Source organism: Electrophorus electricus, chromosome 21 (genome assembly GCF_041902795.1).
Source record: "Electrophorus electricus isolate QZ-2024a chromosome 21, ASM4190279v1, whole genome shotgun sequence".
NCBI lineage: Eukaryota > Metazoa > Chordata > Actinopteri > Gymnotiformes > Gymnotidae > Electrophorus > Electrophorus electricus.
Genome location: NC_137517.1, coordinates 7884791 through 7909516, shown reverse-complemented (window position 1 = coordinate 7909516; position 24726 = coordinate 7884791). Strand labels below are relative to the sequence as shown.

General features: G+C 39.5%; 3 protein-coding genes across 25 annotated transcripts in view; 1 reads left to right on the top strand and 2 right to left on the bottom strand.

The window, feature by feature from the left end:
- wnk3 (WNK lysine deficient protein kinase 3) overlaps positions 1–6985 on the bottom strand; it is a 47624-nt gene extending 40639 nt beyond the window's left edge. For 3 of the 13 annotated variants that reach the window (XR_014119235.1, XM_081704752.1, XM_081704753.1), the window contains exon 1: positions 6400–6984. The gene's annotated coding sequence lies outside the window, so the exon portion shown is untranslated. Of the gene's footprint in view, positions 1–578; positions 1585–6399 lie in introns of those variants that run through there. The other 10 variants (XR_014119236.1, XR_014119234.1, XM_081704751.1 and 7 more) reach the window with 10 other exon arrangements.
- An 890-nt stretch (positions 6986–7875) lies between these two features.
- On the bottom strand, positions 7876–14998 carry LOC113581379 (FAM3 metabolism regulating signaling molecule A). Of its 10 annotated transcripts, none has more exons than XM_027016489.3 (11): positions 13564–13894; positions 13047–13092; positions 12889–12965; positions 11879–11986; positions 10207–10230; positions 9964–10087; positions 9700–9758; positions 9417–9467; positions 8857–8941; positions 8567–8693; positions 7876–8409 (listed from the first exon to the last, which is right to left on the bottom strand). In XM_027016489.3, exons 3-11 carry the CDS (start codon positions 12899–12901, stop codon positions 8311–8313), a joined length of 690 nt encoding a protein of 229 aa, XP_026872290.1. In that variant the 5' UTR covers positions 12902–12965; positions 13047–13092; positions 13564–13894; the 3' UTR covers positions 7876–8310. The 10 variants fall into 10 exon arrangements, with proteins under 10 accessions (XP_026872290.1, XP_026872291.1, XP_026872292.1 ...); XM_027016490.3 differs by having other exon boundaries at positions 12889–12951; XM_027016491.3 differs by having other exon boundaries at positions 12889–12946.
- idh3g (isocitrate dehydrogenase (NAD(+)) 3 non-catalytic subunit gamma) lies at positions 14352–23506 on the top strand. Of its 2 annotated transcripts, XR_014119076.1 has the most exons (14): positions 14352–14499; positions 14962–15009; positions 15825–15836; positions 15966–16063; positions 16224–16339; positions 16482–16542; positions 16840–16972; positions 17226–17359; positions 17909–18011; positions 18720–18866; positions 18981–19075; positions 19626–19686; positions 22506–22691; positions 22824–23506. XR_014119076.1 is itself a non-coding variant. In XM_035521489.2 (13 exons), the coding sequence occupies exons 1-13, from the start codon at positions 14419–14421 to the stop codon at positions 22605–22607; spliced, it is 1191 nt and encodes a 396-aa protein (XP_035377382.1). In that variant the 5' UTR covers positions 14352–14418; the 3' UTR covers positions 22608–23506. The 2 variants fall into 2 exon arrangements, 1 of the variants encoding a protein (XP_035377382.1); XM_035521489.2 differs by having other exon boundaries at positions 22506–23506.
- Positions 23507–24726: the final 1220 nt, after the last annotated feature.

Genomic DNA, 24726 nt, shown 5'->3' with positions numbered 1-24726 from the left:
TTGTCTAATATCCAGTCATGCCTAGCTAACTGTATAATTGTGATAGTGGAAAGAGAGGGCAAATTCAAAATCAAGCAAATGTACGGGTTTACATATTACAAGCTGCATATAACACGAAAACATAGCTTTGAAAACAAAACTTGAAAGAACTGCCTCCCACAGCCAGTCGAGTTCTCTGCCAAATATAATTAGCTACGTGGAATCTGACAACCACCAGGAGGGAAAAGGATGACAAAAGGCTAGACAAGCTGATCTGTTTTCCCCTTTAACTACAGCCTACAGCTCGACTTGCACACACAGCTGTAACGGAGGAAAGGAAGGGAGCAAATGAAGCAAAAACACTAGTACTGAACCACCAATGGAAGCAGGAACACTAGTACCGAACCACCAATGGAAGGCGCAGTTACAGCTACATAATAATTTCACTTCTTCCACATGGAAAAAAAAAAAAGCAACTAAAAGAGCATCACTAACGTTATGGTCAATTGTTCATCCAGACGCTTGAAAGCTGGCATGACTGGCCCCATCCCTGTCACGACTGACTACGACAGCTAGAATGCAACATCAAGGTGACGCACCTACAAACTCCAATTCTTTTGAAATCCTTGTCTGCTCTTTTAGGCCTGGGTGTTGGTATCGCTTCTGCAGATACTATCCTCCTCTCTTTCCTCTGCAGTTCATGACGCCACACCTCCCTCCCCGGTGACTCAACAGGAGCGCTCGAGCGCTGGCACCACCACATGTGTAAATATGCCAGTGATGGCACTTGAGTTAACTTGTGCAGGGAAAATAATTCACCAAGATGTTTCGTTTATCTAAATTCAGACTGAAGGGGATGCAGAGGCTGAGGACATTGCACACTAATTGAATATTTGGTAAGGGTGCTATGATGGTAACCTAACTAGCCTAATCCCCTAATTAAGCCATCAAGAAGTGTGATCTCTTCAGAAGCCCCACATCAGATTAGAAGCCCCAGATTTGACTGTCTCATAAAATTCTGGTTTTGACTCTCATAAAATTCAGAAGGCTCCATAATTGAGTACAAAGGCAGCAAACACCAGGATTCCCTTACTGCATCATCCATTAAAAATAGATCATGGAGTCAGAGCCCTTACGATTCGAATAACTGAATAATTCATAAACAGACGGGCTGCAAAATTGATCTGGAGTGAAAGGCATAGATCAGTGATGGCAGAACACATCCATTAAATAAGCAAATTAATGGTGGTCAGCAATATTCCAATGCTACTGAGTCACAGTGAGCCGGCCCCCTTACTCACAAAACTAATTCAAGGAGTTATTCATCACCCATACAATGGTTTGCTTTTCTTGCTCCGACCCAAAATTTCTTCCTGTACTTTTGTCTCAGCCCTTCCCTATTAAATTCTTTCTGTCTGACTCTTTCGGTGTCTAGCTCAACCTGTCTCGTGTCTGCATTCCTGTCTCAGTGTTCCTCTGCCTTCCCTCCGGTGACATTGTTATCTGGCCCTTCTGCTGTCCCTGTCCATCTGACGCGTTTGTGTATCCGTCCCCCGGCTGATAATGTACATCAGTCTGCAACAGCAGACCACTCCTCAACAAGTAGAGGAGGCTATTTATAGCAGTAAACGCAGCTCTTGCACCCTTTGTTGAGGTAGACACTAGGCTTAATTACATAATGCTACTGAGGATGAGCTTTATCATGGCAGAGACTGATAAAACCATGTGACCTCGTGACATCTTTCCTGATGAGGGGCTACTACATTAACATTTATAATGGACACAAATGTACCCCTGTGATGCATTAGGTGTACATTGTATGGACAAAATATCATATTGCGATTATGTTGCAACATACAGTGATTACAATATGTCTTGAAATATATTAAGCACATTCATGGTAAAGCCTTGTGACATGGTTTTACTTTACACTGAGTACTTTGGTTGCATTATATAAATGTCTTGCTTCATCAAAACACTCAGAATAGGAATATGAAACACCTGAAGTTGGGCAACAATGCTCACAAAACACACAAAACAAATTCAGTGAGGGCTAAGTGACATATTGCAAAGGCAAACACTGAGAGATAAATTACAATACTGAATAAAAGATGATATTTTTTGCAGCCATACAAATGTATCACGTTGGAAAATCTCCAAGGAAGGGAGTTCTCTCGCAGCTTTTAGCAGTTGTGTCAGCTGACTACCAACTAGGCAATGCAGTGTGTCCAAATTTCTTTGATTAGACAAATACTAAGCAGAAATATTCATATATACATATAGACATTGCTCCTGTTTATTCTGACACAGGCCACAGCTGGGTTTTAAGATCAGCCTGCTACCCGGGCACTATACTCACTCATGTGCACCTTCATACAAACGGATTTTAGTAAGGACACTGTACAACTCAAGTTCTACCCATAACAGCTATTATGCCAGGGTTCCAAAGTCCAACAGCAGAACAGACCAAACTCAGATACTGAAGTTCAAAAGCTGAAAGCATGGCTCTCTCATACTGAAGGCAATGCTGAACAACCAAGGATATGCCTTAGAGGGCTGAATGAGTACTGAGAAAGGGGAAGATAAGCTATGAGATATAATGGCCAGAAACTGAAACTACAGTAGTAAAACAATACATAACTGTAGACCAAGGATGTTCTACGGTGTATTAAGCCGTTATGCTGTTCATTGGATCATGCCAATAATCAGAACAATAAAAATAACAGCCAATACTCATGCATCACTGCCTTAATATAAGCAAGTTCTATTTACAATATCCAGGATCACTACTTGGCTTAATGTTGCAACATGTCATCTTAAATAACATGCAAATTGGGGATTCAAGTTTGCTTTCAAAAAGAAGCTTATGTAATTGTGTCCCCAGACCAGGGAGTTCCCATAGAAGACACAACATTCACTTATAATCTTAGCATTACTCTACCTCGTTGTTCACTCTGATCCTAGCCCATTGTGGATGTCTGAGTTTATGCTTGCTGACGAGGACAGATAAGTGCTATTCGCGCAGTGTGATGGTCTGCCCTCTGTTACAGCATGGACGGCAGTTCAAAAAGAAGTGGTGCTTGGTGTCTGGTGCCACGCTTCTCAGAAGAAGCATGTGCTTTCTGCACCCTTCACAGTTGGTAGTTAGCAAGTTGGTGGGTGGGAATTGGCATAAATTACAACATTGGGAGAAAAATGGGAAGAAAAGCGTTATTGCAGAACAATGAACGTGTTCATGAATGTCTCTCCCCCTCTCTCCAAGTAAGTTGTTCTCTTTCCTGAGATCATGGGGTTAAGGGGTTGTTTCCATACAACACCCAGTCAACACACTGAACATATTAATGGAACTGTGCAGACAGATTCTACACTTTTCAGCCTTTTATCCTCCTGGTCTTTGGTGGGCAAATATTGCCAGTTTGCAGTCACAGGACCAACTCCGCCCTGTTGTGTTGAATTGAAGCCAGGGGCACACGTTGCAGTTTCTTTCTTTTTTTTCCCCCCATTTTAAAACATCAGCCGAGTCTTTTCCAGATACACCTGTTAGTGGACTATGCATGACATGATCCCAGTAAACAATCACTAGGACATCCGCAGCCCTGCCTAACCTGCTCTCTTTAACAGAGCACAATAGAGAAATGGGTGTGCCTAGTGTGACTAGAATATGGGCTGTACTTCTGTTATCCTGAATGCAAAGCATGATACGTTAACACTTTCCCTATTCAGGTTTTAAAAGTGACATGGCTCTCTCAGGTAGCTCTGTGGCATTACTTTTTCATAAAGATTTAAAGATCTCAGCTCTTAACATGGTACAGAGGTGGCTCATTAATCAGAAAAACATGTGGATGATGTGGCAGAAATATTCTCTCTCAACACGTGGGCACTTAAGTAACTAAATATTACATTATTCAGTTTTTCCGAGGTTTGTCAACAGGTTGGAGCAGACATAACTGACCAGTAAAACAGTAGTGCCATATTTAAAAAAGGCAACAAAACATTGAACAACTAGGAACAAAACCATATTGCCCATCCCTACTCAGAAGCTCTCCACTGTGCATCATATCTCCTCTCACACACACTTCCTGCACCTCACACACACACAGAGTGTGGACTACTCCTGCAGAGTTCTCAAACTCCAAACACAACAAACGGTGCACATGAACAATCCCTCTCGGCCTCTGACCACCCCCCATCTCTCACTTCACCGGCAAACACGCATTAATCCCTCAGGACTGAGCAGGCTCTGCTGCTTTACCGAGGTAGACAAAGAGGAAAACTCTAGGCGTTTTTTGTGTGTGTGTGTGTGTGTGTGTGTGTGTGTGTGTGTGTGTGTGTGTGTGTGTGTGTGTGTGTGTGTGTGTGTGTGTGTGTGTAAGGGAGAGGGCAGACTGGAGGGTTGGGGGTAGGGTGGTTGATGGGCAGAAGGGATGTGGGAGAATCGGGAGAAGAGTGGGATCTAGAGTGGGGGAGGCTCTCCCCAAATAAGAATTGGGGATTTTTCCTGATAAAATATGCGTCAGAGTAAAAGCAGAAACTAAAGTTTTATTTCTGCCTGAACATAAAACCGTTGTTTGGACATTAGAGAGGACTGCAGACACAAAAGAGAGAGTGAGAAAGCATCTGAGAGAGAGCTAGGGAAGAAGTGAGCAATGGAAAAAAAAAGAGGCAATACCATTTATAATTGTTTGAATCAACTTGTGCCCCTACTATTGCCCTACATAGCATAACAGTAAAAACTGACCGTTTTTATATGCAAATCTTTTTTTGTTACATCTAAATACACGGTTCCAATGGCAATTAAATGGATTCAGATCTTTTTCTTGTTCTGAATTTTATCCAGGTTCACAAAAATTTAAACACAGGACACAAGTTCATAAATTAAACTAGTTTAGAAAGTGGAATATGAAACATAAACATAAAACTAAATGACTCATTATCAAAGCACAGCCAAACAGTGTGATTTTAATCACAAGTTTACCAAGGGATTTACAACTTTTTGTTGAACACTTTTTGCTATGAAATGCTGACAATCTATAGTTTAATTTGAAGCACAGTTTAAGTATCTTAAACAGTGCATGTTTTGGGCAAATCATGTCAGTTATTTTTTCAAAAGAAGGAACATTCCTTTGTGCTCTGAAAAATACAATTTTGATCAGCTGTAGCCTATATTATCCCACAAATGTGGGACCCATAGCCTCATTTTCAGTACAATGAATGGCTGATGCCACTTCTGATGACTGGTGCCTTTAGTTTCACCCTGTGTTCATCATGCACACTGTAAATGTAAATGTAATGTCAAAACAATGGGAGTCTTGCGCTTCCTATTCAAATATATTAAGACCCAGAAACTGCTGGGTCTGAAAATGTGGCTCAACCCAGGTCAAGCACATGAGATGCAATACACACTAAATTAATCTCAAATGCATGAGAGGCATTTGAGCTACTTTTTTTTGCCTCTATTTAGCAAGATCTGGACTATAATCCAGGTGAGACTGTTGTCTGGATTACAGATCCCAGATTCGTAATGGTTTACTATTTTGGCTAGAGTTTAATCCTAAACGAGTTTGTAGTGTTTTGTCCTCTCATTCCATATGGAGCCACTTACCTTTGTACTTGGCGTTTTCATAACGGTTATTCATTTTTGGAATTAAGTGTAGTTATAGCACCTATATTAGTTAGGTAATACCGTAAAATAAAACGTTCCTACGACATGGCTATTTTCACACGTGCTACAGTGGGCCTAAACTAGTCGGGTAAATTTTAATTTTACTGAACTCGCAATGCACATAAGACCTGTTTGAGCGGACTTACCTACAAATAAGCTTTTTAAGGCAGACTGAAAATATCCTTCCTTTTTGATTGTTTACGCTGACGTTGTACAACCTGACGCTGAACGGTAAATAAAAAGCTCGTGCTCAATCGTAAAGTCCCTCGGCTCACAGTTAATGAAAGATTCGTGCTTCATAAAATCCAAAATACTGAGTTACCTAATGAGCCCAAGGCTATATTCGAATGGGCAATAAATTCTACGACAACAATTACCTAGGTTATGTATCTAGCTAGCTAGCTAGCTAGGTCAGCTAGTACCCAGCGATATATATAGCCAGCTTACAGCCTTGGCGATATTTGATGGTTTACCGGCCAGTCGAAAAATCATAAATTATCGGACCTTTTTTTCCCTAGAATTTTCGAAAGGAATCAAATGAAAAACCAAGTTCTAATCAACCAGGTAACTAAATGATATAATCTTACGAGTGAAACGAGGAAGAATGCAAAAAAATAAATAAATACTATACGGTTTGAACAATAAAGCCCGCTGACGGTACCCTTCTGAAATAATAATAATATTTCAGCACCGCGTTGTGTTAGTTAGCCGGTTAACGTCAGCCAGGGATTCTGTTAATGCGGGTTTATTATACTCACCGGTGTGAGGCGTCTTCCGTCCGTCCGTTTGTGTTTATATTTAGCCAGACAGGTCAGAAGTGAAATGCTTACGATTTATACCTCATTATTTGATAGGCTCATGAAATTGGCAACATTCCATTAAATATTCAAAATGAAGGATTAAATACCTTGGTTCGGTGTAATGTGTACACTTCTTGGATACAAACGATAAGCGTTAGCTCCCTTGTTTAAGCGACGTCGTTACTCTGAAAATCCCTATTGAACGCAGACTCATGATTCTCATACAATCGAGCTGCGTAAAACGCTCACTAACTGCTCAGCGTGCACTTTTGCAGTACCCATACAAAGGCATAATTTATTTTCAGCTTCAGATATGTCACAAAACAATGCCGGCAGATGTACTGTGGTAGTGCTGTAATGCACCATCCGTCCTCTCCTCATTTCTCTTTCGGCAGCTGGGAGACGCGGGCTTCACGCGCACAAGCGTGCGCACCCGCCAGACTAACCGCGTGAGGTCGCGTACTCGCGCTTGCCAGGATCACTCCTGGCTAAATAAGGTAAACATGTCACATTTCGACACGTTATCGTAATCGCACACGAATCAAGTCATGCGTATTATAGTTGATTACATTTTAGTAACCGACTAAAAACATTTATCCGAAAACTTTCGCATCATAGATTTAAATCTTTATGATCGCTACAGGAATTCTATTACCATTTTTGTAGCACTACCCCGGCAATGCATTCAACGCTGCTGAAATGGTAACATGTGACACTTTCAACCAATAGACCAAAGCCAATTATGTAAATTAAACTCCTTTAGTGAATTCAAAGTTCATGCATTACGAATTTTAACAATTTAATAAGTAAACCTTTATACTTGACAATTTTATATTTCTGCCTCACTGTCGCACTCTGCTGGCTGTCGTCTGATGAAGCCGCTGTCCATGGTGCTTGTAGCAACTCTTTTAAAATACGTTTTTCCTACTGACTTCAAAAGTGCAAAATTCACGTTTGTTTTAGCATTCATTAAACTCGATGCTTTTGTAATAAATGTAACCTTCACACTTTATTGCAACAATTATACTTTAAGTACAGTATTTAGTCACATTTCTCAGTTTACTACAAAATTATTTTTAAAAGATTAAATCCAAATCATATTCTGGGTGCTTGAAACTTTATCAGTGGTTTTACTTGAAGCTTTTCAGTTATAATTCACTATAATTATGCCCAACACACATATATTGTTATAAGTATATTAAAATGTACATTAATTGAACATCACTTGGTATATTAAGCTTTCCTGAAAAAACAAGGAAACTACTTTATTGTACATCATAACATCAGCGCTCCCTTATAGCAGTGATTTGGAATGTGAGTAGACAAATGAAAAATGTGGAATGTGGTAGTCACACATTCTACTATTTAAATAAAAACTTTTTAAAAAAAAAAGGATAAAGACAACACAAAATAAAATAATCAGAAATATGCACATTACTTCAAAATAAGCTTGGCTGACATATGATGTACTTCATTCTTCATGAAATGATTAAACACACAGACACTCATTCACTCACACACACACTCACACACACACTCACACCTACCCACACCCACCCTGTGGCCCAACTGATTTCCCTTTCAAGCCAACCTTATGTTTCCTTTTTCCTTTTATTTTCTGCTTCTTTTAGTTTCACTTCCTCTGTTGAATGGCAGGGCTAAATGTGTTGAATTTGTGTTAAGATTTTCATTTTTCTTTCACAAAAAATATTCTGTAGAAAACTGATATCCTTCAGAAAACATTCATCCACTTTGAGATGATTCAGGCAATTGTGTGATTCAAGACTTCAGCATGTCTGTAATTGGGCCAGTTTTGTATTTGCTGAAGCACCGTGTTTGAAGACTGATGATCAAAGTCCCATTAAGAGATCAACTTTCTAGTGGAGCGCGTAGAGGAACACAGCCATCCATCTCCAAAGACTCAGGCCAACCCTCATACTTATTACTACTTTTGCTGTTCTTCATACGCTGAGAGAAAAACAAAGAAGGAGTTTAGAAAGGGCAGTGTCGCAATAATACACAGCATCACTGTCTTCAGGAATCTTTTATCATTTATTACTTATCACTTGAATAATTTAACAGGCAGCCTTGACTTCTTCTTTGTGTTAAAAGGGGTCAGTTTTACCTGTTCAAATGGGCTTTTGTTCTCTATTCCTTTGGCTCCCACAAACACCCAGCTGTCCCTGAAGCCCAAGTCTTTTATTGCTGTACTGCCCAGCTCCTCGAACAGTTGCCGTGCCTCATCATTCAGCCTGCATGCCAGTGTTTAGATAGAAATCAACTTTAAGGACATTATAAAGACAGACGGAGACTTGCTTGGGGCATTATTGCGTAAACTCACATTGACTGGCATCGTTTATAGTTGAAACAGGGATAAGATATGATCTGAAGCATGTGCAATGCGTGGAATCTTACTTAGTAGCTGGGTCATCAAAGGAAGCCACAAACACTAGTGTTCCCTCATGGAGAGGTCTGAGAAACTTCAACAGATCAGACACATCTGTGGAGAGGGTGAGGATGCTCAGGCTCTGACAGATGTTTCAATACACCTACTCAACACACCGAATGTGTCAAAACGAGGAAATGACACATATGCCGTTATGCTGTGTTAAACAAATATTAGATGTTAGATTCTTCAAAGTAGCCACCCTTTACTTTGACAGCTTTGCACACTCTTGTTCTCTTAATCAGCTTCATGGGACAGCCATCTATGATGCTTTTCCATCAGTACAGAAATAATTTGCACATATACAGAGCATTTGAGGTGAGGGACTAAACTTTTGCATGAAAACTATTTGCCAAGGGGGCATTTAAAATTAAATGTTAATTTTAAACTTTGTAATGTTATATTCATCATAGAAACAAATTTAAGCATAAACCATTACATTAAAATCCTTTTAAGACTATGAAAAACAAACATTGAATGTACAAATTTTTAAAATTTTTTATCTGGAGTATTATTAAAAGAGACTAACCTCCTGCCCACATGTCAAATGATTTTGTTTCCAAAGGCTCTCCAGAGACACCTGAAAAAGGCAATATTGAACAAAGCGTTATCATCATCATAAAGAAAAAGAAGACGGACATTATACTGTTACATGCTCTATATATATCTATATATATATATATATAAAATAGTAACATCATAATAATAGTAACAATAATATAATAAATGACAAAATGTAACAATTCTATAATATATTTTGTATTAAAATAGTTATGCACAAGCTACATCAAGAGTGTATTAAAAATAGTTACCGTTTACTAAGGCAATGTTAAGGCCCCTGCCAACATTGTCCTTAACACTGCTGATGAGACTGAAATAACAAAATACACAGCTGAGAAAGCTTGAAAGGCTATACTTAAAACAATGATCATGAATCTTGTTAAAGGGACACAAAGACAACATAAAGATGGAATCACAGCCAGCACACAGGAGTGGGAGATTACAAAGCTGCTAATGATGGCATTCAGAAAGAAAGATGGAATGATAGTCAGGCAGACAGGCATTTTATGGCTTACATTTTATCCTCCAGACAGATTTTGGGACCGATGACGTTGGCGGCTCCAGAGAGTAAACGGAAGGCAAGGTGTTTCGGAGGGCATGGAGCAGAGAGTCCACACTTGTACTTGTGTGGTCTTGGTTCTAAGAGAAAACAAGGCAGAGCACAATGTTAAAATTTAACACCCAAAAACAACTAAACAAATAAACACAAACAAAAACAGACTTCTCATGCAAAGTTAGAGTGAAGTTCTTCATCCTACCTGGGGTGGGCTCTTCCTGTCCACCTGAGGATTTTAGAATAACACAATCAATCAGTGAATGATTTCGGATCAAAACTGTGTTTCAACATATTAGCTAAAGAAGTACTAAGCACATCTGCCTGTTGAAATCTGATAAACCTTTGTAAAGAATTAGAAATATATAGTGGTAATAAGTTTGTTTCAGATTTCATGTCCAGTGTACTGAAGGCTTACATGGTCAATCGAGAAATTCCAGGTAAAACATGGTGCTAGGTAGTGGTTATTTTCGTTATAGAAAATGAGCAATGAAAAAATGTACTTGTTAACTGAAATAAAAATGACAGTTTTTAAAAATAAGAAATCTGAAATCTGTGTTTTAGCTAAGGAATTTATGATGGCTTTATAAAAGTTATTTCCTTATGTCAAATATACATAGTAGATGTCACTTAATATCCTGTATACTGTACGCACTGACGTCACTTTTCCGTCAAAATACGTCCCCTCAGTTAGACTGAGTGGCAAAACATTCCGAATTTATTAGGTGAAACGGCAAAATCAGGAATGGAGCAAGCATCATGTGGCCACGTGGAACAAATTCGGAAACGGGTTTCCTGACATTTGTATGTAGCTAGCTACCTGATTTCCGTTTCGACGACGGCGAAAAGCAATAAGCACAGCCTAGAAAAGCCTTGTTCACATGGAAAAATATTTTAACTAGGTTGGACTGCAACCTGGGGTTGCATTTTATGTCCAAGCACGAAAGCCTAGATACAGGCTACAAAATTGCATAAAGCCTTACCAAATACATAGATCTGTAAATGTAACCACAGTAAAAAGAAAAACAAAAGAATCCACTACATACGTGAGCAATCACATAGTAAAAACTGCTGTCTTAGTAAAAAGAAATAACAATAACGGTACATGAAGGTCAATGTGTTTATTTCACTTTGCTGTTATATATATGTTAATGCAATAACGAGAAGTAGTTGGATGTGTTTCACGTATCAGACATATTCTGACTGACTCTTGAAATTACACTGCATGAGACCATGGAAACATTTAGTCCAAACGATGCAATCTTTGGAAGCAGCATATATGCAGCTGTTGGTACTTTTAGCAAGTGAAAGTAGATATAAAAATGATCGAAAATTGTGTACAACTTATTAAATGTAAAACGTTAAGGCTTTTGTTTTACAAATACGTCCATGTGTAGGATTCTCTGAATTCTTTGCAATGGCTGTGCAGCAACCATGGCAGCCATTGAATCTCCTTTTCAATGACAAATCAATGCCTCCAGGTACTTTTTCTTTGCACAATACCTCCGCACCTTTATGGGTGAATGCAGCCCCACTGATTTGACTAGCAGTAAATACAAATTCCATGGTCTCTGCCAGTTTAATAGCATGAATTAACAATAGTGTGCTATTTTTTGCCAATAGGAACCCAAATCCTTTTGCCAGTCAGTCAATCAGTTATTTTACATATTGACTGATTAACAATCCTCGTCATTATGTAGAAAAAATTAACGAAATAGGGGTCAATGACTGTCTGTTCAGTGCCTACATCAAAGTGGATGAATTAACCCATTCAGTGGTCGGAGGTGTCATATCCCGACATATACAACTAGCTAACATCACGCCCCCTAACATCAGCCATCCCCCGATACTTTGAAGTGTAATAACAAAACGCTCACCAGCAAAAATCATCTTCACTATGGAGGAGCCATCTCCTCCTAGTATGGAACTTGCTAGAAGCCAAGTCAAGCCCACAAGAAGAACCACAGCAACAGCCCGCAGTGGCCCTGAGGGAATATGGAAAATGTAAATAAGTGGACATGAAGTCACTGCGAGCATGCAGTACAGACATACAGGGAAGTGTACCAGGCATGGTGTCAGTTGGAGGAGTTGTGTCCACTTTGCCCTTAATTCACTTTCACATCAAGATTTATCCTTTAGCACCAAGCTTCAGCATGAACAATAAATGTTTTTTTCTTTAACACCACATCAGTTAGTGCATAACCATGTATGTTAGTAATACAGCCAGCAGATAAAGATACTTCTTTGCTGCCATTACATGTTGCCAAACTCACCAGCAGTATCTTATGTACGTTGGCTAGTGGTGCTGGCATACTCTTAAGAGCACTTACTTTTCATGTGGCATTTCACCACTCAACAGGGCTGGGAATTACAAGGATTATTTAAAAAAAAAAATACAATACACTGTGAAGCCTGATATTACAAGATAAATCTTGAGAATGACTGATCCTGCCATATCCGTCATACGTACTGGGACAGTGAGGCAAAACTATTCCTTGCAAATAAATTAATAGAATTAGGGTACTAAATGTGACCATATATTTGTGGATGTTTTGTTTTTTTCTTTCTGAAGCTACTTTGCGTGTTCATAACCCCCACCCCCGCCCCAATTCCATCAGAATAGTTGGCTTTAATATTTAAAATTCAATTGTGCGTTAACCACCTCAGTCACGGTTTAGCAAATCATGGACCTAAAATGTAAGGTATGCATACAAAACGTGCTGTTACACCACAAAAGCAAACACGTGTCCTGAATACGCCCCTAAATCAAACGTGATCATCTGCATTTTTCCATATACTCGTCTTAATCTCTTATTCAAATAGATGACTTGCTTGTTACAGTACCCAGACTCAATGCAACAGTCTAGCGAATAATAGGTGTACTAACCTGCCAGCCTCATGACAACTGACGACACAAATTGAGACGAAAATGAGTGATGAGTCTTCTGCTCTGAACAAAAAATACTGGAGTGACATAGTTACATGTGTTATGTGTTCAAGTGAGTGACCATGTTAAGAAAATCACATTTTTCTCACATAGCTTACATTTCTTCTACGTTTGCGTTTTCTGTGCAGCGTCTAGAGTTTGCGGCTAAAGCAACAACAAAATGCATGCATTCATAAGAAAGACAAACATGCATTATACGCAATACAAGTTATAGAAAAGGATCTGGTTGCGATATAATTTAGATATATCAATTCAAAGTTCTGTTTCCGTGTATTTATAAATTAGAGGAAGGTCGATTTGCTACCATGCAGATTGAAAGCAACATCTCATCACCTAGGACACAAACGCAAACGTGCAGATGCAGTGATAATCACAGGACGAAAATTATACACTTCTATTAAACGATCAAGTAAAGAACAGAGAAGCTGCCACTATCCGCATTTTTTCATCAATGGGTTCAAGTTTGCTTGCTAATGCTAAGCAGCTAACTAGCGAACGTTAAGTTAATAACATAACTGTTATGTACTTGGCTAGCTAGCTAGCTAGCTAACTAGCATAGTGAAATATAGCTGGAAATCTGAATTAGCGTTGATAAAGTTATATTGAATGCCTTACTAAATGGCGGTTAAGAAGTCTCCAAGACGTTTTCAAGAATTTTACAGACGAAACAAATGAAGACACTTGTACGCGGATGCCGAAGCAGCGACCAAACGAACTGAAGGCATGATCAAGCCATCTTGTATCGAGTTTCCATTCATTAAAAACACAGCTCAGCAACTAATATTTAAGTATAAGCTTGCTAATGTCAAGCAGAAAAAAATGCTAAACGAATATTATCGTGCAGTATTGTCGAGGGATATGTCTATCATGGATAACTTCCGGCGGCGTGCAGAATGGTACGTCCTTGCCCGTGACCCACACTCGTGAGCGCGCACACTCCTCAGGGACACGGGATCGAGCTTCTGCAGGGCTGACATCCTAAACGATGCCAAGTAAAATTGAACTTAATATTGCACATAGTAGTATACTTATTCCGTCACTTTGCGGCATTTCAAATAGATTGTATTCAATTACTCAATTTACAAAATGATTGTAAATAATGATAATAAATAATGTTGGCCAGAGCATACGTTAATAAAAAGTATGTGCAACCTGCCCATGCGTTGGTCTTATTGTGATGTGTGAGACATTACTGCTGGAATAGACTTTGAGATAATTTTTTTTAAAGGTTGTTGTTTTATTTTATTTTATTAACTATTTAATTTGTATTCTGAACCAAATGTTACTCCTAAACAATGCACTATGACCTAGTGTCATAGACATTACCGGTAACCTAGTTATCTAGCTATGTGTTTAAGAAGTTCAAGCAAGTTTTTAAAAAGTAACTAGCTATGGACAAAATAACTGAAAGCATCCGGGAATCTGATTCAACAAGGCGTTAATCAGAGTCAGCTCACAACTCATAGCAAGATGGCCACGTTTAGAGCTGTTCTGTCTCTCACGAATGCTCGAACATCAGTGACTAGCGGACTTGTGGGACATGCGGCTAAGGCAAGACATTAAATGTTCTGACTTATAGATATTTGACAAGGCAGCTTTATGATTCGTTCTAGGTAATTGGCTATGGAAACCAAGTAACAACTTTTGCGGTATGACAGTTTGCCAGAAAGGTCTGACTATCTTGAAAAAAAGCTAGCTTGCTAAGCTAGTTATATACCTTAGCTAGCTGGCTCAGTACCACATACATAAACACGTTTCTCAGAGGAGTAATAATAATAATAATAATAATAATAATATATTCCATGTCGAAGTGGTACTTGGCCCGTGTGCCCAAAAGGAAATCGTAGCCAACACCAAAAGCTATTTGCTGGTTACTTCCTGAAACGGTCTGTACAAGTCGAAAGTACAGCTTATACGACACGATGCGTCTCCATCAGCAAGTTTACCAAATGAGAAACAGCTTACCTGAGAACTGATAACGGGACTTGTTGTTTACAACTGTTTTCTCCTCAGGTTATTGGAGTGTCAGCCTCCAAACAAAGAGAGAAATGTACATATACGGTAGGTTGTGATTTTGTTGTCTGATTTCCTTGTAATGCTATACTGTAGCATTAAAGAAACAACGTGAACCTCCCCTCCTCTCTTATTTCTGGAAGAAACGCGATGAACGAAACCTGAGCAGAAAAGAGCAGGTCTTTCCTGACCCCTTAAAGTGTGATCAGTTCATCCATTACTTTACATCCAAAACTTTAATGCAGTCTAATAACAAAGTGATATCCCCTACACACATGTTCTTATTAAGTATCTAAATCACTAACAGTCTAACCTGTGTAAATCTGAATTACCCTAGTTGTAAACTACTATATCCATCCCACAAGAAGCAACTGTAATGTAACTATTATCTATTTTAATGGGTCTGTTGCTATTGTTCAACTTTTTAGCTGTTCAAAAACTAAAATCTGCCATGCAAAGGTCAGTCATTTATGATGAGGTTTAGTTAATAGTGCCCATTTTAATGTGGTTCTTGATAAGTTTGGTTTTAGTTTCTGTTGAAAGACTTTCTGTGGCATTTGTGCTGTTTTTATATGTATTTCCCACATATATGTGAATAGTGTATAAGATGGTAAATTAATCTGATTAGAAGTGTAACCACTTTCTATATTATTTTGGAGTTTTTTTGTTTGCTTTTTTGTCATCATGCATTCAGCTGCCATGCTAATAAATTGGCTTGTGTCAGCGATGTCTGTTTGCTGGTTACCATAACGGATTGTTTGAGCAAGGAGAACCTATTCTAAAAGCATACTTTCTATTGTATGTAGTAATTTTGACTCTCCTTTACTAATATTTTCCTTCTCTCAACAATCATGACCCCAAAGGGACAAATCATAGTAAGTGTCATTTCAAACTAAATCTAAATTCAAGCATATTAATACATTCAATGTCATAGTCTCATCTGAGAGCACAGTCAATGCTCAGCTGAGCATCCAAGTCTGAAAGTTCCGTGTTGATGTCCTCAGCCTCCCCCTGCGCGGTATGGCGGTAGACACACCGTCACACTGATTCCAGGGGACGGGATTGGCCCAGAGCTGCTCAACCATGTGCGTGAGCTCTTCAGGTCAGTATCAGAACTGGATGGATGCTAGGCCACCCTCAACGATTTGGAGACTGGAAGCATACGTTGTCCCAGCTTTTAAATTTGGAACCATAACATGGCTAGAGAAGCAGTTATAGATGGGTGGATAGAATGGCCGTAAGTGCATCTCCCTCCGTTGCAGATTCAGCTGTGTACCTTTGGACTTTGAGGTGGTAAATATCAACTCTTCCATAACTAGCGAGGATGACATTAATAATGCCATCACAGCCATACGCCGCAATGGAGTTGCTCTAAAAGGTTGGTTGTTCTAAAGGATTAATGCCATTGAAACTTAATATAGTTGACTATCTTGAGAGTTAATCAGTATTTATCCGAAACTTCATCAGTGTTTGCTTGTAGTTGCTGTAGTTCTGATTCATATTGAATACTCTTTTTGTAGGTAACTTGGAGACAAATCACACATTGCCCCCTTCACACAAGTCCAGGAACAACGTTTTACGGTAGTGTTTTAAAGTATATTAAAGAAACTTAATAAAAATTATATCAGCTCTCTTAAAGTGCCCTCTTAGTTTTTTTTTCCAGAAGCACTGCAGTAAATAGGGGCTGTCAGCTTTAATTTGTTAGCTGTTGCTGTAATCGGCATAGTGGCCTAACTTGATATGGCATCTCCCCCATCTCTTTCCATCCCTGTTTCTTTTCTTCTTTCCCTCTTTCTCTCCATCTCCCTCTTTTCCTCCCTATCTCTCTCTTCCCTCTGTTTAACTTTCTTCCCTTCTGTAACCCTGACCCTCTCTCAGCACTGGCCTCGACTTGTATGCCAACGTGATGCGCTGCCAGTCTCTTCCAGGAGTGCAGACGCGGCACAAGAATATAGACATCATCATCATCAGGGAGAACACAGAGGGCGAGTACAGCAGCCTGGAGCACGAGGTAGACACTGCTCCCCCCACCACTCACCAAAGCCCACAGAATACTGTCTCCACACCCATCAACTATCCCACCTTGAGCAATTACACTATAGCCTATTAAACTAATGAAGTACACTGGTCACAGTCGGTTCTCTCATTCTTTATCTTTCTATACAACACCACTACCATCTATTTTTGCATATGAATTCCCATTAATGGACTAAGTTGCATTTAAATGCTTTCTAAGGTTGGAGTCCTCTGTTTGGCTTTGTCAGAGTGTGCCTGGCGTGGTGGAAAGCCTGAAGATCATCACACGGAACAACTCACTTCGTATCGCCGATTACGCATTTCAGCTGGCCAGGGAGAAGGGGCGGCGCAGGGTCACAGCCGTGCACAAGGCCAACATCATGTGAGTCAGCTCACCTTGCTATGTTTCACGGATCGCACCGTCTCCATGACCATGTGGGTTTATGGACCGCATGGTCATGTCCATGCCGCAGTGGGCATGGATGGGAGTATGAGTCTTGTTTAAGCCTCGAATGATCCGTGCTCATCAGTGTAAAGGGTGTTCCACTGCAAACTCCAGCTGACTCTCTCTCACAGATCTCCCACAAAGTTTTGCACATCTTGAAGCTGTGATTGCACTAAACTGTTTGTTCCATCCTGTTCAGTACTTGACTCTGACCTTCTTCAGAGTGGTTCACTTGTTTACTTGTGCTGTGTGGCATCTCTGTCTGTCCATCTGTCTGTCTGTCTGTCTGTCTGTCTATCTGTCTCTCTATCTCTCTATCTCAATCTACTATATAAGGAATTAGCCAGTAGTAAGTTGGAAGATATAGATGCTAACTACCTTCCCAGACTTGAGATGTCTGCAACCTTGAAACAGTGTGCTAGTGTGCACTATTTCTTTACCCCTTCCCTTTCTGTCTGACTGCATCTTGTTCTATGGGCCCAACAGGAAACTGGCTGATGGGCTCTTTCTACAGTGCTGTAGGGAGGTAGCCTCTGGATACCCTGATATCGCCTTCGACAGCATGATTGTAGATAACACCACTATGCAGGTGAGCATGTGATGGCTTATTCACAAACAAATTGTTCTTTTTTCTGGACTTGTAGGAGGGTGAGATTCTTTGATTCAGACCGAATCATACTTGTGATTAGCATTTGGCAAATGAAAATCCCAGTCCCAAAAGCCATTCTGAATTTAGCTGGCTTTTTGCGAGTCAAATTGTAAATTTGTCTAATTGTAAATGGGAAACTGATAATGTTGCCCCTTAATTTCTTTTTTACCATGTCTTGGTCAAACTTGAGTTCTGTTTGATAAATGTAATGTGGTTATGTAATATTAGGGGGATTGCATTGTGAAATATGTATTGTGGAACAGAAGGGAAGTTCTTTCTAAAAACAAAATGACAAAATGACGGTAAGAAACTGAAATGAGTTAGTGTAGGAGTTGGAATCTTGGCCTTAATGTTTTCTGGATGCCTGCCTTTAGTGGTGAATCAAGTGAATCAACATTGTTTGATTAATCTAAATGGGGGGGGGGGGTGATGGTAGTTCAAGTGTGCAAACATAAAGTAGTAAACATCAATAGTAGTTAAGTTTGATAGAGTTGCAGTCTCCTGTAATTCTAGATTACCTATCTATATATTGTAAAATTAACTGGCAACAGCTTAACAGTATAAATTCAAACACATCGTGAAAGTACCTTATCTTTAAAGAAAACTTGTCATACATGAGAATTGTTTTTGCACTGTCCTTTTTTACAGCTAGTTTCCAAACCTCACCAGTTTGACGTCATGGTGATGCCCAATCTCTATGGCAACGTGGTCAGCAATGTGTGCGCCGGTCTGGTAGGAGGGCCTGGTTTGGTGCCTGGTGCCAACTACGGCCATAATTACGCAGTATTTGAAACAGTGAGTGCTCTTCAGCTGTCCCCATGCAGTCTCTGAAACTAGGCCTCAGCTATATACCTTATCAGGTTTTTATGTTGACATATGGGATTTATGGGAGATTTCTTGTTCTGGCAGGCTACTAGGAACACCGGCAAGAGCATCGCTGGACGGAACATTGCCAACCCCACAGCAATGCTACTGGCCAGCTGTCTCATGCTGGACCATCTGAAGTAAATTCAGCTAGTGCATTGGCCTCATTTTTAATTTTGAGTAGTCACTTGTGGTGATTTAATAATGCAAGTCTGGCCCTTCCTAAGAGCAGGTGCTGTTTACTTCTGCTCAGTTCCTGTTCCTCATTTTAATTTAACTGGGGTTAAAATTGGATTCACGCTCTGAATCTAGATTGTCAAGTTTTATTATATTACAGTAGGCAAAGGGTAAATTTGCACACACAGTAAGAGGAACAAGCCTAGTGTTGAATTTAATCACACCATCAGTGGGAGATTTGAATATCGGATAACTCCCAAAGTCTTTTGAAAAAGTGACCAGTGTTTGTATAAGGCAGGGATTGGCGATTAGTTTTCCTTTTCTAACACACTTATTAAAAGTGGTAATTTAAGAGATTACGTGACCACAGAAATCCCTGTGAAAGCCACTGCTGAACCCGGGCCTGCCAGTTCTGGTGTTAGACCTTCCTGATCCAAGCCACGTTGGTCCTTCACCTTTTTGGATAGTTGAATTGTTCTAACAAATGTAATTTTCCCCTTTCTTCTTCCCTAGACTTCATGACTATGCCAGCATGATTCGTAATGCTGTTTTCGCCACTATGAATGAGTCTCTGGTAAGATATACCCATACGGCTGCATTCTAATGTGAAAGACTCACACTTGCAATATTTAGTGGCATTTTGCAACCGTTTCTCAAGTTTGTTTCACCAGTCCAACCTGCAAATCCACTCTCAGTCTCTACTGATTACATTACCAGTGTGGTACAAATTCCGATGTACTCAGTTTACACTGTTTGTCTCATTAGGAAGCCATTTTAAGTGCTAGATTAACTAATTTAAATTGAGACACACTATTGACTTCACTGCAAAAATTGTGGAATTTTTCTGGTGTTCACTTGACTGTTTGTGAGGCCTATTTAAAAATAATAAAATGATGTCGTTGCACTATTGTAATTATACACAGGATAAGATGGCAAATATCCTATGCAATTAGAGCTTTACATAGGGCCCAGCCTACTCACTTCATTCCATAGTACCATACCATCTACTGGTCTCATATGTGCCTGCCACCCATGTTCGCTCACCTCAGCTACCAAGTCCACATACTTCAGCTTGTTCTTTCAAAATCTTCATCAACTACATCCTCAAATTGAACTGTTAACTCTATAAAATATCTGTTTACTTGAGAGTACACTGCCATGTCTGGCCTCAGAGTAGTTAATGCAATACAGCGTGGGACATGTAATTTTTTACCTACATCCAATAGCGATTTCCAGTCTCATGCTTCACCCCATCTACCAATATTTATAGCCTGCTCTTGCTCTCCGAAACACTGCCCCTCATACACAGTTTATTTGTATTACTTTTAGACAAAGCTTTAACCATTAAGCACTTATTATTGAACAAACATCCTAATACACTGAGCACCTGATTGTGTCTCCGTGTATATTGTCCTTGCAGCAAACTTACCTGGCATGCTGATAAAATATGCTTCAGTGTACCAACCCCCACATAATTTACAGCTAGGCTCTTCACCTGCCCACTGTTCAAGGTTTTATGGGGTTGGAAGGACATTGTAAGTCACTCCCAGCAAATATTTTATGGAACTTGAATCTATTGCCCACAGCTCTTGCCAGGTGATTTTCCACTTCTTCTCTCGATTTTCCTAACAAAGCCTTGCTGCTGTTGCGCTTCGTGCTTCCTCTTCCTGTTTGCAAATAATACTAGTAATTGTTTGCTTTCTCTCTGGCAATGTGGCCTTTAACGCTTTCCATGAACCACCTGACCCAATACCTGTTTTTCCACATGGCACTTGGCCAGTCACATCCCTGAGGCTCTTGGTTGACTGCACCTGGTTGATGCCTGTTTTCTGTCCGACTTTTATCAGTGCATCCTGGGACCCTAACAAAATCATCTCCCAACTCACCTAAGCACATTTAAGTTCCTCAGCTAAACTTGTCAGCAGTAGCACAACACACGTCTCCTGTACCCTGCCACACTACTTAAACAATGCAGCACCCCTAACCACTTCCTTATAGCCTTGTTTGTAATCTGCTCCAACCTCTCTACTTTGGTAATTAGGACCTCATAAACCATGAGTGGCCACATAATACTAGGCAGCAAGCCAAACTGGAGAAACCACAGTTTCAATTCATCTGGTAAACATGATTCCTCAGTGCTATTAAAAATCTTCACCAATTCTATTTTTAGCCCCACATCTTGCTCTTTATCATTTAATGCTGCCAACACTGCACTGCCATCTACCGACACTCCTGCCTGACTTCTCCAGTATAGATTGTATTAGTTCTCCTTCCATCAAAGCAAGTTGTATACACATGATTTAACAGACCATGTATGCCGCCGTACGTTGCTAACCCATGACAGCAACTTGGGCTCTATTCCACGTTGTCAGCTGTCCCTCCTAACTGCCACAGGGTCTTTCCCCTATTGTCAGCTGCCCTATTCACAGCAGTCACTGGATGAACAGGATAAGTAAATGTAATTAGGCACAGAATAGGATGTCAGAAATTCTATACCAAACCATTAGAGCTTGACGTGGGGTCTGGCCCATTCACTTTTATACCAGCATGCTACGCTTTTCTGTTCATGTAAGACAATGTACATAGACTTGTAGAAAAAGAAGATTTTATTAAACATAATACAATCAATATTTAATGGTCATAATCACAAGAGTATAAAAGTATTCAAAATGTCTAGATTATAACTGGCATGCTTTGCCAACACTGGCACTGCCAAGAAATAAGTGAGCTACAGCATCATGTCCTGGTGCAGCTGACCGAAAACGTTTCTCTTTCCAGTCCTTGTGCCAACTTTTGGAAACGGTGCTCCTGGGGCCTTTTTTTTTTTTTTTTTTTTTTTTTTTTCTTTCAAGTAAATGTCAGGAAGATATTCTTAGCCAGGCGATTGAGTAGTCATGCTTAGGTTTGCCAGGGGTTTATACATGAAACAATGACTCTGTAGTAAAGTACAGCAGCACTGTTCAGGCTGTTGTGGCATCTCTTCTCACTCTAGGCAGTCTTGGGTGGCTACGGTGACCAGCAGGAATCCCACCTGTAGCTTCGCTTGCTTTTAGCAGCAAATTATGTTGACATTCCTAGAAAAACAAAAGGTGAACTTGCATAGCAGGTCTGTCGAGCCTTTAAAACTTGACAGGTGTACTGGTTCGGTTTGTTCAGTTTTTGTTTTTTTTCAGTTTGTTCAGTAGAATACAAGTGTATCAAAATTCCAGAATGAACTTCAATAGAATCATGACTAGAATCATAACTATGAAATTTGAATCTGTTGTCAAGCCCATTTGGTCAAAAATGGCCATTCTTTCTATTTCTCACATTATGCATTTGTACATAAAAGAAGCATACACTGCTTTTTTTTAATACTGGGATTTCTACATATTTCTCATTGCTGTGTTGCAGTTGCATACACCAGACATCGGGGGGCAGGGCACCACTTCAGAGATGGTGCAGTCCGTGATGAGAAACATAAAGAGCAGCGGACCCCTCACTACAGAGCTGTGATCCGCGACAGCGGACCCCTCACTACAGAGCCATGATCCATGAGCTCTACACCTGTCCAACCCTCCACTGTACAGAAGCACTCTGGTGGGTGTGGCATGTTACACAGGCAAATGTGTAGTGATATGTAATTTGCTTAAAATGTCCACTGTTCCTTTTGTTTATCTTTTTGATGAAGTTTATGTAAAATCCTTTGAACTAATGTCCTTTGCTGTATAGATGGTTCCTCTTTCTAGGAAGTGCCACTACACCACCTGAAGCTTCTTCTATATGAACTCTTGGTCCTTACCATTGAGCCAGCCATTCATAGCTGATGTTTTTTTTAGGTTCAGAGATCAGTTTGGATCCCAGTGTCTTTGTATGTCATCTGATGTTGTTGATACCATCCTGGGTCACCTGTATGTTAAACACCCAATGTACATAAATGGTTATGTAGTTATCTTTCGTATGTTGTTTATTATATAGACCCCATGTGAGGTTCACCTTGGCCAAAATACATTCCATGATTAACTACAGAAATAAATTCCATGATTAACTTTGTTTTTTTGAGCTGGCCTTAATACTAGATATTAGATTATAATGGGTCTCACAACATTCCATACACAACCTGGATCTCCCTTTTTATAATAATGTTTCTAGTTAAGTCTTATGATGCATATAGTAGCCATATTCGGGGTTTCCACTATTGCACGATTATACCATGAACATAATACTTCATTCTGTCATACTGTAACTTAACCAGCACAATCATTATTTGATCTCTTAGTACTTATTGTATTTTCAGTGTGCAATTGTACTGACTGTGCCATAATGGTAGTTCAAATGGTTAAAACCTTGATTTGATGATTTTACACACATTATGTGGCTTAAGAGCATATCAGTAAAGTGGCTCTTTAACTTTCTTTGGCCTTTGCTGCTTGATTTTTTCTAATTATACCTGTGTTGTTTTAGTAAACTGTGAAAATAGCAACACTTAACTTCCACTAATCTGTTAATACTCGGTTAAGAGACATGGGATCAACCTTATTTAAAGAATATATTGCTTCTGTATTTAAAGCGAATCACATTTGTTTGGCATATTGGGTACATCAGTCTGGAGTTCTGTACATGCACAAATTGCTCTTGAGAAAAACCTCTAGGAGGCAGTGGGCCAAAAAGGCCCCGTAAACATTTTGCCTATTAACAGTCCCATGAGGGAGAGAGTTTTGCCCTGGCCTGCATGTGCTTATCTAAATATAGTTTGGCTGCCAACTTAGAGTAGATTAGCTGAAATTTACTATAAAAGTGAAGATTTAACAGTTCTCACAGTTTACGATTAATACAGGATCTTGCACATGCCAGTAAAAATTCATCCAGCCAACACTACTTGAGTGTAAATGCTAAGCAAATACAAGCAGAAAGCAAAGACTTACTCAATACTCAGTTACTGAGACATCTGAGAATGAATGTGGTGCTGTTCTTAAAATTATTGAATAACATGATTCCATAGCAGACCAGGTATGCAAAACAATTATTTATACAATAATATAATATTATATAATAATATTAGCACATGCTAACACTAAAACAAATAAATGGACATCTCAGAGTGAAACAATTTGTAGACCTTTAACAAAATGTAGACATGATTTGGAGTGTCTAGTCACTAGCAAGATTGTAGTGGAAAAATAAAATTAGCTAATTTTGGAAGATCTTAAGAACTAGTAATTAAAGGAAAATACATGGACAGTTATTGGTGGATTAGATGTTATAAATCTCAAAGTAATGTTGGGCAAAAGATTGTAATGGATGCTATGAGGAAATTCCTCTGCAGAACTATATATTGGCTGGAACAAAACAGAATGGAGTGATGATTGGGAGTATTGGAGAATGCAGATTAATAAAGGTTGTAGAGGGAAACATCCACATCCACTCTGGCCTTTCACACGCTGGTCTCTGTCTCCCATCACCAGCTGAGTCTATAGAGGCAAATTGCTGGCAAACACACATGGATCTTTTGTCCAAATATTAAGTTCCATCTCCAAGTCCAATTGCACATGTTTATAGATTATTTCATTGTTCTTTCTAACTTGAGTTCTACGTTCATCCATCAAACATTTTGCCTCTGATCTCCTGTGTGTCC

Bases quoted from the DNA above. Each gene is read 5' to 3' on its own strand.
- LOC113581379 (XM_027016492.3), bottom strand. The intron at 9,759-9,963 runs GTAAGCCATAAA...TTGTTATTTCAG, and splicing joins ATCTGTCTGGAGGATAAAAT to TCTCATCAGCAGTGTTAAGG. The intron at 8,694-8,856 runs GTAAGATTCCAC...ACTGGCATGCAG, and splicing joins TTTGATGACCCAGCTACTAA to GCTGAATGATGAGGCACGGC.
- idh3g (XM_035521489.2), top strand. From the start codon at position 14,419: ATGGCCACGTTTAGAGCTGTTCTGTCTCTCACGAATGCTCGAACATCA. The intron at 14,500-14,961 runs GCAAGACATTAA...TTTTCTCCTCAG, and splicing joins TTGTGGGACATGCGGCTAAG to GTTATTGGAGTGTCAGCCTC. The intron at 16,543-16,839 runs GTAGTGTTTTAA...ACCCTCTCTCAG, and splicing joins TCCAGGAACAACGTTTTACG to CACTGGCCTCGACTTGTATG.